Source organism: Notechis scutatus, chromosome 6, assembly GCF_049901735.1.
Source record: "Notechis scutatus isolate UNSWTSFEM ecotype Mainland chromosome 6, rNotScu1.2, whole genome shotgun sequence".
Lineage (NCBI taxonomy): Eukaryota > Metazoa > Chordata > Lepidosauria > Squamata > Elapidae > Notechis > Notechis scutatus.
The window spans coordinates 76,517,667-76,531,697 of NC_142014.1; the positions used below are offsets into that span (position 1 = coordinate 76,517,667).

General features: G+C 44.3%; 1 protein-coding gene across 2 annotated transcripts in view; it reads right to left on the reverse strand.

The window, feature by feature from the left end:
• The window catches only part of TAF3 (TATA-box binding protein associated factor 3), a 177,768-nt gene that overhangs the window by 48,706 nt on the left and 115,031 nt on the right, over positions 1-14,031 (reverse strand). The window contains exon 4 of one of the 2 annotated variants that reach the window (XM_087968887.1): positions 6,968-7,047. In XM_087968887.1, coding sequence (XP_087825013.1) covers positions 6,968-7,047 — 80 coding nt within the window. Of the gene's footprint in view, positions 1-6,967; positions 7,051-14,031 lie in introns of both variants that reach the window. The other variant, XM_087968886.1, reaches the window with a different exon arrangement.

Sequence of the window (14,031 nt, forward strand, 5' to 3'; positions counted from 1 at the left end):
CATTTTATCCACACGGAAAGCTCTGCAACTCAGAATTGATGAACCTTAACAGAAATGGTCTAGGGAGGTGCAAAAAACATTTATCTTGTTCTACTGATTTGATGCAAACAATTTCAGCTTCCTTTCTTCTGGGGGCTCACATAAATCCCTCAACCTGTTTCTCTTCTGTATTATTTAGAGAGGAAAAACGAACAATTTTATGTATTTTCCCCCTCCTTTTTTTCTCTCCCTCCTCAAACGATGTTCCAAAAAAAAAAAAAAAAAAAAAAAACCCAGGGGAGCTTTTATTTATTTTTATTTTTATATTTTTATATATATAGTCTAGTCCAACACATGGAAGCTACAGGTCATAGCATCAACTTCAATGGCACCAAAACCCTGGCCACTATGGAAAACCCTAGCCACAGAGTCATCAGAGAAGCCATAGAGATTGAAAAAAGACCAGAAAGCATGAACAGAAGAGATGATTCCACCAGGCTGTCAATCATTTGGAAGCCTGCACTCACAAACAAAAAAATCTCCACACCACAAGCCAGGCAAACACCTGGGCACAAACAGATTCCCCTGATACCTCCAGCTCAAACACACCCCAACCAGGCACCCAGATGAAACCCAGCTTCCTAACTAATGATAGCCGTCCATTTACCCAAGCCAAGCTGCACTAAAGATCTCCATTAAAGTAACACAATGCTGCCAGCCAATCAAGATACAAAAAGAGCCAAAAAAGAGACAGAAGATATCAGAAACACCCATCAAGCAGAACACAGCAAACTCCGAGACCAATAAACACAGACCAAGACTCCCAACCAATCAGGATGAAGAAAAAACCATTCTGGCACAGCAATAGGCTGCCCCAAATTTAAATCTGAAACCACTGTAAAAGTCTGACCCACAGACGGACACAATACAGAAGCCTGATGATGGCAGATGAGATTCTGCTGAAACGTTGCTACAACTTTAAAAGAACTACAATGACGTGGGAAAATACCCGAACCAAGCCGAACACCATACATGTAAGTACCCTGAAAACTTAAGAAAACAAATATATATATATATATATATATATATATATATATATATATATATATATATATATATATATATATATATATATATACTTACGATACAGAATAATTTATAGGTAGTCCTCAATTTATGACCACAATGGAGTCCAACATTTCTGTTGCTAAGCGAGACCATTGTTAAGTGGGCTGTGCCCCCCTTTTACGACCTTCCTGGCCATGGTCGTCAAAACAAATCGCTGTAGTTATTAAGTGAATCATGCGGTCATTAAGCAAATCTGGCTTCCCCCATTGACTTGGCTTGTGGGAAGCCATCTGGGTAGGTCACAAGTGGGGATCCCATGACCCCGGGGGCACTGCAACTGTCATAAATACATGCCAGTGGCCAAGCATGTGAATTTTGATCACGTGACCATGGTTCATCACGTTTGAAAAGTTGCACACAAGCCTCTTTTCTCCCTCTGCTGTTGCAACTTTGAACGGTCACTAAACGGATGGTTGTAAGTCAAGGACTACCTATAAAAGCTATAAGCGTATTTAGGCGAGTCACCTATCAAGAGCGGCCCCCAACCTTTTGGGTGCAAGGGAGAAATTTTTCCACGGACCGGAGGGGACGTGGTTTCGCAGGCTGCCTAAATCCCACGGATGGGGCTTTGCTCTGTTTGCGTGGACCGGTTTCTCTCATGCCCTGGCCCGGTGCCGCCGGTCCACGGACTGGGGGTAGGGGACCCCTGAGCTATCAGGTCATTGGTGGGATTCAAATTTTTTTTACTACCAGTTCTGTGAGCGTGGCTTGGTGGATGTGGCAGGGGAAGGATACTGTAAAATCTCCAGTCAGAGGCGGGATTTGCCGGTTCTCTGAACTACTCAAAATTTCCGCTACCAGTTCTCCGGAACTGGTCAGAACCTGCTGAATACCACCTCTGGGTCAGGTGCTCAACTTTAATCTAAAACTCTGATCTGGCACTACGTTTCCCTATACTGTAATTGCTTCTTCTCATATGATAGCAGTCTTCTAATATTTGAGAAGAGAGGGGGGCGTCAATCTATTCTCCAAAGCATCTGCAAGCAGGACAAGAAGCAATGGATGGAAACTAATCCAGGAGAGAAGCAACCTAGAACTAAGGAGGAATTTCCTGCGACTGAGAACAATTAAACAGTGGAATGGATTGATTCCAGAAGTTGTGGGTGCTTCAACACTGGAAGAAGAGATTGGACAGCCACTTGCCTGAAATAGGATAGAATAGAATAACCGAGTTGGAAGGAGCCCCCGCAACTTCTGGAGGTAAGTCGTTCCTCTGATTCATTGTTCTCCTTTTCAGGAAATTCTGCCTCAGTTCTCTAGATTGCTTCTCTCCTTGATTAGTTTCCCTCTGTTGCTTCTTGTCCTGCTTTCAGATGTTTTGGAAGAATAGGATGACCCCCCCTCTTCTTTGTGGCAACCCCTGAGATATGGGAAGACTGCTAATCGTGTCACCCCTTAATCCTTCTTTTCATCAAACTACACATACTCAGTTCCTGCAACTGTTCTTCATTATCTTTTAGCCTCCAGTTCCCTAATCCCCTTTGTCGCTCTTCTCTGCACTCTTTTTAGAGTCTCAATATCTTTTTTTTTTTTTTTACATTGTGGGGAGACTCTAGGGTAGACTCTGTAAATGATATAGGGTTTCCTGCTTCCGAAGGGGGCTGGACTAGAAGACCTCCAAGGTCCCTTCCCAACTCTGTTATTCAGGTAACCTGGTGGCCTCCATGAGTTCCCAGAAATTCCAATAAATTGATCATCATGCCTCTACTGGAAAACTTCTCTTCTCCATCCCTCGTGTCCAATCAGACAATTTTTCATTTTTGAAAGATTTGTTTTTTCCTTCTTCTTCTTTTACTCAAACATTGGAATGGTCTTCCAGGTTGTTTCTCCCCTGCATACATTCGGTGTGGAATAAGAAGTTTGCAAGACTCCTAAATAGCAAAGATAGTTTTCCGGCCATCCATACCTCCACCAAGCTCTCATTAAGCCTCCCCCCGCCCCCTCCAAAACAACAACTTCCTACTTGAACAGCCTGATGATCTCATTTGGGCAGGCGACGATTATCTGGCAAGCAGAACAACCTGATAAGATTTGAAAAACCAGGGCAAGAGTTGCAGATGCTTTGAAAGACAATGGTATCGCTCTATGGGGGACACCCCCCCCCGCAAGATTGCACTTCTATACAGGGGTGGGATTCAAAAAGTTTAGCAACAGGTTCTCTGCCCGGTTGCTGGGTGGGCGTGGCCATGGTGGGCGTGGCCTAGTCGGCCTCCTGCACCATGGCGGGGTGGGGGGGCTGTTTTTGTCCTCCCTGGGCTCCGGAGGCTTTGCACGAGCCTCCGAAAGGCCCATTTCTTCCCTTCCCGGGTTCCGGAGGCTCTCTGGAGGGCAGAAATAGGCCCGTTTCCAGCCTTCCGGAGCCTCCGTGAGGCCTGTTTTTTGCCCTCCCCAAGCCTTCATGTGGGCCCTGTTTTCCTTGAGCCTCTGGGATGCCGTTTCCCCAAAACGGACCCGTATGGAGACTCCTGGGAGGTGTGGGAAGGGCCAGCCAGTCATTGCAACTACCAGTTTGATGAACCAGCTGTAAAATGAACATCTGGTTCGCCCGAACTGGTGCAAACCCGAACCGGTGTCAGCCCACCCCATCTTCTATACACACAGTCCTCCACTTACGACAGTTCGCTTGGTGACTGTTCAAAGTGACGACGTCACGGGGAAAAAAAGTCAATTGTGATGGTTTTTCACACTTACGACCGTTCCCGTGGTCACATGATTGAAATTTGGACGCATGGCCACTGGCTCCTATTTATGATGGGTTGCAATGTCCCCAGGGGTCACATGATCTCCTTTGGGGGGCCTTCGGATGAGCAAAGTCAACGAGGAAGCCAGATTCACTTAACGATCGGGTTACCAACTTAGCAACGGCCACGATTCACTCCACCGCCGTGGCAAGAAACATCGTAAAATGGGGGCAAAGCTCACTTCACAAATGTCTCGCTGAACGACAGAAATTTTGGGGCTCAGTGGTGGTCACAAATCGAGGACTGCCTGAATTCATTTGTTTTATTTATTTTACAACATTTCAATCCGATGGACTCAAAGCAGTTTACAAGAGATTTGCATTTGCTTTCCTGCAGGAACGTGGAAAGCAGTCCACAATTCCACTCATCGTGGCAAAGGTGTCACAGACGTCTATCAACACGGGGACATTCGTGGGGCCCCGATGGAGGCATGTCATATTACTTAGTGGGTTAAATAGCAGATCCCCTCTCCATCCCCGCTCCACCAGGTTCTTAGCTATTTCCTGTTTCTTGTTTTACTGTTTAATCTTACTGTTTAAGGTCGATTCAGCCTCCCATCTTTCAGAGGTGGGTAAAACGAGGACCCGGATTGTTGGGGGCAATAGGCTGACTCTGTAAACCGCTTAGAGAAGGCTGTAAAGCAGGGGTCTCAAACTCAATTTACCTGGGGGCCGCTGGAGGCAGAGGCTGGGTGAGGCTGGGCCGCATAAGGGATTCCACAAAAAACGTTGTTAAAAAAATATCCTCAAATGTCATCAACAGTTAATGATTTCTCCAATACATGAACTGTCCTGAACCAGGCATGATATTCCCCTCTGAAAAAAAAAATCGGGGCCAGCCAAAGGAGACCCCCCCACCGCGGGCCAAGAAATCGCTGCCCAGCTCCCTTTTCCTGCCGCTCAGCGGCCTCCGCTCGCACGCCCGCCCGCCCGGGCTCCGCCGCACCGCCCGCCCGGGCTCCGCCGCACCGCCCGCCCGGCTCCGCTCAGGTATCCAGCTGGGGCTGTCAGGAGTTGCTACCGCCGGCGCGGCTCCGCCTCAGTCCCGCGTTGCCTCGGGAAGGAAAGGCAAAACCAGGAGCCGCTGCTGCCGTTGCAAAGCGCCGCCGCGGCTCTTCCTTTTTGCCTTTCCTTCCTGAGGCAACGGGACTGGAGCCACGCAGAGCCGCGCCAGCGGTAGCAACTCCTGACTCGGGGCCTCCAAGGGGAGGGGAAGGAGGAGAAGAAGGGGGAAGGGGGCGGTTCCCAAAAAAATCAGAATTCCGATTTTAATCGGAACAATATCATGTCTGTGAACACATGAATGGAACATTGAATGAAGATCATGAACAGTTCCTCAGAACATGGCTTCTCCAGCTTACTCCTTGCTGCCAGATACTTGACAACGCTTCCTCTCACATATCTGAGCCACATTTGGCTTGAGAGAGGAGGCACTTGAGACCCTCAGTATGGCTTGAAGATGATCATCAGTAAGTCTGGACCTGTACTTGGACTTGTTAAAGTTCAGGGTGGAGAAGAAGCCACGACGAGGAACGGCGGGCGGGACTTCCTTCAGAGGTCCATTCCCCCTGCGGGCCGCACTAATATTATACTTTCACATCATGGTGGGGGCCACAGGATATCGTCCTGCGGGCCGCAATTGGCCCGCGGGCCGCGAGTTTGAGACCCCTGCTGTAAAGCATTGTGAATGTGAAGCAGTACATAAGTCTAAGGGCTATTGCTATCTTTTATAATATTGTTGAAAAAGATCACCGGCTGAGCCCGAGGGAGGGGTCAAACAGATCATAAGTCTTGAGTCCCTTTGTGCCCACAAGAGATTTAAGTCCAGCTCTCCTGGAATTTGTTGCCAATTTGCCTTCAACGTTAGTAGTTGGGATCTTGTATGCAGCTTTATGTATAATAATCCTATGTATTCATTTGAACTGCCTGGACTCCTGGTTTCCTGAGTTTGACAATTGTTTGATTGGATTGTGAGCCACCCAGAGTCACGTGACGCTGAGGTGGACGGTGAATAAATTTAATAAACAAATAATATTTTTTTAAAAAAATCCAGTGCACATTTCTACTGCGGCATCATTATTATTCATTGTTATCTTTCTTTTTAGAAGCCAGTACTGACTAAACAAAGAGCTTCTAAAATGCCAGAGATAAATATAACATTAACACGTACATGTGTACACCATTCAATCCAAGCCATTGTATCAAACGACACTATTAAACAATATCTCATTTTCGGAGATCCACTCTGATGAAATAATAGCTGTCTATTTTTGTTCAATGTCATACTGCTCAATTGTACAGTCAAGTTCACGTGCCATTTTTAAGCAAAAGGCAGTTAGCGGTCTGAATTCCAAAATGTTATTCGTTAAGCTTTTAAAGTTTTGTTGAGTGTCCTTGAACGCAAACGCAGGAAGACAAACAAAATGTCTTAATCTTGCCTGTACAATCGTGAAGCGGGGATTATGCCCTTGGGTAGTTTAAAGGCTTTAAGGTAATGGTACAGGTTCCCCTGGCACATATGTGCTAATCATTTCTGGCTCTAGAGGGCGGTGCTCATCTCTGTTTCAAAGCCAAAGAGCCAGCGCTGTCCAACGACGTCTCCGTGGCCAGCAAGACTAAACGCCAAAGGCGTACGGAACGCTGTTACCTTCCCACCAAAGTGCTCCCTATTTTTCTACTTGCGTTTTTTTGAACTGCCAGGTTGGCAGAAAGCTGGGACAAGTAACTGGAGCTCACTCTGTTACACGGTGCTAGGGATTTGAACCGCCAAACTGTGAAGCAGTATATAAATCTAAGTTGCTATTGCTATTGCTATTGCTATTTCTCTTCCTTCCTCCCTCCCTCCCTCCCTCCCTTCCTTCCTTCCTTCCTTCCTTCCTTCCTTCCTTCCTGACAAGCTCAGCATCTTAGCCACTGAGCCACCGCATCCCGGTTTAAAGGCTTTATTTAATTCCAAATTATTTTTTAAAAATGTGTTAATTATCATAGCCACCAATGTCAAGGAAATAAATTCATTAGGAAAAATGACACAGTCTACTACATGGATTTTGCCACAAGCGGGAGCCGTCGGAGGAAACCATACCCACCAAGAGTTGATCAAATGGGTTATTTCATACTTACATTTTGTCCTGACCACCCACTCGCAGCGTCAGCCGGGGTATCACAGGAGATGGGGCAGGTATAACAGGCTCGATTTTGATCTGCTAAAGGTAAGAAATTCCAGGGTTAAAATGGGGTATCGGCTATCAAGAAAAGTTCATGTGTTGTATTGGATTAGGCGGAGCTGCAGTGGTGCAGTGGTTAGAGTGCAGTACTGCAGGCTCCTTCTGCTGACTGCCGGCTGCCTGCAATTTGGCAGTTCGAATCTTACCAGCTCAAGGTCAACTCAGCGTTCCATCCTTCCGAGGTGGGTAAAATGAGGACCCAGATTGTTGGGGGCAAGAGGCTGACTCTGTAAACCGCTTGGAGAGGGCTGTAAAAGCACTGTGAAGCAGTATATAAATCTAAGTTGCTATTGCTATTGCTATTGCTATTGCTATTTCTATTCCTTCCTTCCTTCCTTCCTTCCTTCCTTCCTTCCTTCCTTCTCTTTCCAGTGGTTACAATGCAGTATTGCAGGTTAATTCACTGCTCACTGCCAGCAGTTCGATCCGAGGTGGGTAAAATGAGGATCCAGATTGTTGGGGGCAAGAGGCAACCGCTTAGAGAGGACTGTAAAGCACTATAAAGCAGTATATAAGTGTAAGTGTTATTACTATTGCTATTGCCTTTCCCTTCCTTCCTACTCCCAATCTCCCTCCTTGAATGCAATATTACAGGCTGACTCTGCCCATTGCCAGGAGTTCAATCCTGACTGGCTCAAGGTTGACTCAGACCTCTGAGGCAGTATATAAGTCTAAGTGCTATTGCTATTGCTATTGCTATTGCCTTTCCTTCCTTCCTTCCTTCCTTCCTTCCTTCCTTCCTTCCTTCCTTCCTTCCTTCCTTCCTTCCTTCCTTCCTTCCTTCCTTCCTTCCTCCCTCCCTCCCTCCCTCCCTCCTGACTGGCTCAAGTGGATTCAGCCTTCCATCCTTCCGAGGTGGATAAAATGGGGACCCGGATTGTTGGGGGCCAGAGGCTAATTCTGAAAACCACTTAAAGAGGGCTGTAAAGTATTGTGAAGAGGTACATAAGTCTCAGTGCTAGTGCTAGCAGGGGGTCTCCAGAGTTGGCAACTTTTAAGACTTGTGGACTTCCAATTCCCAGACTCGGCAAAGGTGAGGCGGGGGAAAACATGTACAGGTAGCCCTTGCCTTACAACAGTTCACTTCTTAGGTGACATTATCTCCATCAGGGAAGAAACAGCTGCGTGAACGCACAGGTAGTCCTCGACGTACGACCCCAATTGAGCCCAACATTTCTGTCCCTAAGCGAGAGACAGTTGTTCGGTGAGCTTTGTCCCATTTTACGGCCTTTCTCGCCACAGGGGTTAAGCGAACCGCTGCAGTGGTTCAGTTAGCAACACGGCTGTTAAAACTGAATCTGGCCTCCCTGTCGACTTTGCTTGTCAGGGGGTCCCAAAAGGGGATCACGTGACTCCGGGGACACTGAGACTGTCACAAATACAGGCCCGGTTGCCAAGCGGCCAAATTTTGATCACGTGACCACGGGGGACGACACAACGGTCATAAGTGTGAAAAATGGACAGAAATCACCCTTTTTCCCCGTGCTGTTGTAACTCCGAACGGTAACTAAACAAATGGATGTAAGTCGAAGACTATCTATATATTAAAGAAAATATAAATGTGGGTATGCATGAAGAAAACCAGAAGCAATTTGTATACAAATTGTATACATGTATATGCCTGAAGTAGGCTGAGTTGTTTCTCTGTGTCATATAAAATACGTGGATATATGCATAATTATGTATTTATGTATTTTGTCATGGTTATGTAGTATATATTGAAGGTGGTGACACTTTGAGAGCTGCATGCAATGAAATTTCATTTTAATCTATGCTGATTAGTGTACATTCAAAATGACAATAAAGTTATTCTATTCTATTCTGTATTTCTATTCTATACTGTATTTCTATTCTGTATTTCTATTCTGTATTTCTATTCTGTTCTGTATTTCTATTCTGTTCTGAATTTCCATTCTGTTCTGTATTTCTATTCTGTATTTCTATTCTGTTCTGTATTTCTATTCTGTTCTGTATTTCTATTCTGTATTTCTATTCTATTCTGTATATCTATTCTATTCTGTATTTCTATTCTGTTCTGTATTTCTAATCTGTTCTGTATTTCTATTCTATTCTATTATTACTATTCTATTCTGTATTTCTATTCTATTCTGTATTTCTATGCTGGATTTCTATTCTATTCTGTATTTCTATTCTATTCTATTATTACTATTCTATTCTGTATTTCTATTCTATTCTATTCTGTATTTCTATTCTATTCTGTATTATTATTCTGTATTTCTATTCTATTCTATTCTATTCTATTCTGTTCTGTTCTGTTCTGTTCTGTTCTATTCTATTCTATTCTATTCTGTATTTCTGTTCTATTCTGTATTTCTGTTCTATTCTATTTTGTTCTGTTCTGTTCCATTCTGTTCCTTTCCATTCCTTTAAATTGACATTTATTTATTTTTAATGTCAAAGGACAATAAACTCTCTACAATTAAAATTTAAAGAACTGCAATGAGGGGCATCTGGAAGAAGAATATTTATAGTGAATTACTGAACTTTCCAGTCACTGATGTGGCAATGTCCAAGCAATGCAAAGACTCCTTTGTAGCTAACTAAGAATACATTGTCCCTGGATTTGTCCAGTTTTATGTATAAGCAATACTTTTTTCACCTGAACTAATACTAGTAGTCCTATAAGCCCCTTATTGCGGTGTGCTGCAGGATTTTTTTCCCTTTTTTTTTCTGGCACTAATCTTCAAGGATTTAGCTTCTTTGCCACATACCTCAGGGCACCAACTGATAAAGCCTTAACTCTCCGTTTTTCCAGGACACCAACAGAGCAGCCTTGCAAAAAATGAAAATCACTCAAGAGATTTAAAAAAGGGGAGGGGGGAGAAAATTTATTGTCGAAATCCTGACTTCCAGCAAAGAGATGGAACGACTTTTTCCATCTTTTTTTTTTTTAAAAAGAGAAAGAAAAAAGAAAAAAGAAAGAAAAGAAAAGAAAGAGAAAGCTTATCTGTGGAGATCAGTTTTAAATTTTAATTTTGTGGTAGGGACTCTTTCATGCCAGCCTGGCTTTAAAGTTTTATCTTTTGACAGGGACTTTTTACCAAAGCTAACAGGAAGCTTTGTCAATGTAATCTGCCCAAGCTTATATTGCTTTCCTATAATACAATATATTTTAGGAGTATAAAGGGTAGATTTCTTTTTAATCACTTGTAATGGTGCATTATAGTCCTAATAGTGTACTGAGTTGTTCACAGTAGGAGACGAGAACTAGTTATAAAATGAGGGGAGAGCTGTGTTATTTTCCTATTATATTTTTCTAAGTTCATTTTAATCATTCAGCACTTTAAGCTGCAGTTTGGAACAGAATCCTATCTTCTCTCAAAATCTACTAATATATGAATGCTGCAATTATGACGACTCCCCTCCGCAGGTAAGGCAGGCATTGAGAGATATCTATTTATATACGATTTCTTACTACTTGGGAGATTTACCCTATCAAATGTGATTATTATAAGGATTTATAGAGTGGTTTCTTATGCCAAAGTATCCGACCTAGGGAAAAAAAACCCTAAACAAATGAATAAATAGAAGGAGCAGTGAGAAGGAAATACCAGGCCAGATAGAAGCGAGGGAGACAGATTTGAACACAGATACTGAAATCCCCTTCTGTCTTCTTCGATGAACTGGCTCCCCCCCACCCCCACTGCACCTCTATCAGATAGCCCGATAATCTTATAGTTGGAGCGAAATTTGTCATTCTTTCTCTCTCTCCCCCCCCCCCCCCCCAAGATTCTCCTTTTTCCCTTGGTCTCTGCATAGTTTACTTTGAAACAGACCATTTGAATCTTATTGGTGTTTTCTACGGAGAGTTCACATCAAACTCAAGAGGTTAACCAGTTTGCTGGAGGAGAAATGAGAAAATCCGAATGATGCTGGTTCAGGGATTCTGGGAGTTGAAGTCCACAGGTCATAAAAGCTGGTGTAGATGCCCACCTGCCCACCTCTGCCTTAGGCCAAGGGTGAAGATCCTGAGTCCCCCTTTCAATGGCATCTCTCACCTAACCTGACTCCAGATCAAATGCGATTTCCTTTGGAGGCCCCCAAGCCCCTGGCTCCATATACTCTATTTATGACCGTTCCATTTTATTTTATTTCTTGCCTAACAGGATGACCCTGTAACTGCCTAGTACCATTGAGGCTACAAGGTCAACAAGGCAGGGGTGGGCTTCAAAATTTTTAGCAAAGGGTTCTCTGCCCGGTTGCTGGGTGGGCGTGGCCTAGTTGGCCTCATGCATCACGGCGCGGCTTTCCTCGAGCCTCCGGGAGGGCGAAAACGGCCTTCCCGGGTTTCGGAGGCTCTCTGGAAGCCGGAAACGGGCCCGTTTCTGGCCTTCCTGAACTTCTGGGAGGCCCGTTTTTCATCCTCCCTGAACCTCTGTACGTGCCCTGCACTTACGTACATCCAAAACGGCCTGCGTGGGGGCTCCTGGGAGAGGCGGGGCAGGGCCAGCCAGGAATGGGATATGGGGATTCTCTGAATTGTGCAGAATCTTAGCTAGGGGCTCCCCCGAACCCCTGTGAACCCCCAGCAGCCCAGCCCTGCACCAAGGCCACCAAGAAAATATCCTGATTGGCAGAACACGATCTCTTAACAGTAGCTCTTCCATTAGAAGAACTCGCAACTGGGACGTCTTCTCTAAAGTGGCAGCCGAAGAAATGCCCAGGTTAAGAGATTGGGCTTATAGACCAAAGAGACCCTGATTCAAATCCTCCCTCGATCGCAGACATACACTGGATAACTTGGGGCCCAGTCGTTCTGTTTTAACAAAGTGTGCCTTTGTTGTTGTGACAATCCTTAGCCCTCAAAAAAATGGGTGGGACAGAAATGAAGTTAGTCATGAAGAAAGAACTCATGTGGTGGCAACTAAATTGTGGTGCCTCTAAGTGCCTTTAAGATCAACTTATTTTCCAAAGCACCCGAAGGGCAGACAAGGAATATTGGATGGAAACTGATCAAGGAGAGATTCAACCTAGAAATAAGGAGGAATTTTCTGACAGTGAGAACAATCAACCCATGGAACAGCTTTGCCTTCAGAAGTTGTGGGAGCTTCATCCCTGGAGGCTTTCAAGAAGAGACTGGACTGCCCTCTGTCGGAAATGGTGTAAGCAGAGTCTCTTGCTTGGTTGTACTAGATAACCTACAAGGTCCCTTCCAACTCTGTTATTCTAAATCTAATTCTACGTCACACCCCTGTCGGAATCTGATTCTGAGGGGGAGGCCGAACAGCTGACAGGGAGTGGGAGTGTGGCTCCATTGGCTGTGGAAGAAATTGAGGAAGCTGGGCAGAGCAGGGGAGAGGTAGAGCAAGGCAGAGGGATCAAGGCCCACCCCCTCTTCATCCTAGGACACGCAGGGAGGAGTGGAGAAGAGAGCAACATGAGTTGTGGGGCTTACGGGGAAGGAAAGGGCCCTGATTCCCTTCATTAGCTGCAGCTGGGAACACAGTGTTTAAAAAGGGAGTTTGCACAGCAACTTGTTGGAAGCAAATTGTGAGTTATCTTTCCAACTGTGTGTGTTTTGTTGGCCTTTGAAGTCTGCAATTCTTTATCCTGCCCTGTCCAGTTAATTGCTGCAGTGTGATTTGTGTGGATTTTTATTTACAGTTTATATGTACTTTGTTTTCAGACTGAATTTCTTTCACTTAAAGACTATTCTTGGGAGAGTTTTTTCTCCAGCCAAAGATAACTGGACATTGGGGGCAAAGTTGGAGGTATTAAAGGGATTTTTCTTACTTATATGACTGTATTGCCTTTGTGCCATGCTCCGGGTCACCACATTCTAATTCTAGTTCTAATTTTTTGTACTCTACCCTACCTTACCCCACTGTATTCTATTCAGGGAAAGAAAATGAAAAGTTTAGTTCTGACAACAGTGTAAAATTTGAATCCAATTTATGAAATGGAATGTGCACTCAAATTAGAGAAGCTAAACAGTGGCCCAAACATTATTTTGTACAGCATTATTGTTTCATCTTAACTTATTTGATATTATCTTTCTTTCCATTTATATAACAATTGACCTCCTGGACAAATTTAGATTGCAAATGTCTTGAGTGCTTGGGAAAAAGACGGTTCTTAATATACATAACTCTCTACTTTGTAATTATTGTCACGCATTACCCTGCAATTATGTAAGCGCGTTCAGCATTGGTTTCCAGCGCTGAACGCACCTACATAATTACATAAACACTTTCCAGGTTTAAAAGGAGCTCTTGGGATGAAATGAAAGGAATATTACAGGTAGTCCTCAACATACAACTGTAATGGAACCTACCCACTATGATAATATGTCACGATGGTCACTAAACCAGTAAGTCATGTGACTGATGCAATTTTTTCTTCTGTGGCAATGATTAAGTGAATGCCATTGTCGTTAAGCAAAGCAATGCACAAGGTTTTGCCAAAACCGTTGTAAAACAGGGACACGTGACTGCAGGACGACGCTAACGGCCATAAATGTGAATGTTTAGTCACATGATCACGGAGGGCCCCCGACTGTTGGAACTTTGACACGGATCGTAAGTCCTCTTTTTCAATCCAGTCCTAACTTTTTCGGTATTGGTCATAACTCAAGAACTATCTGTAAAAGGTATTTTTTATAAAAGTATAAAAGCTGAGAAACCTACACAGGTGATTCTTGACTTAAGGCCCCAATTGAGCCCAAAACTTACGTTGTCAAGTGGTAAATTTGTTAAGGGGGTTTTGCCCCATTTTACGACTTTACTTGCCACGTGTGCTAAGTGAATCACTGCAGTTGTTGAGTAAGAAACACGGTTGTTAAGTGAATCTGGCCTTGACTTTGCTTGCCAGAAGGTCATAAAAGGGGATCACGTGACCCCAGAACACTACAATGGTCATACACATGAGGCAGTTGTCAAGCATCCGAATGCAAATCACGTGACCATGGGGAGGCTGCAACAGTCGTAAGTGTGAAAAATG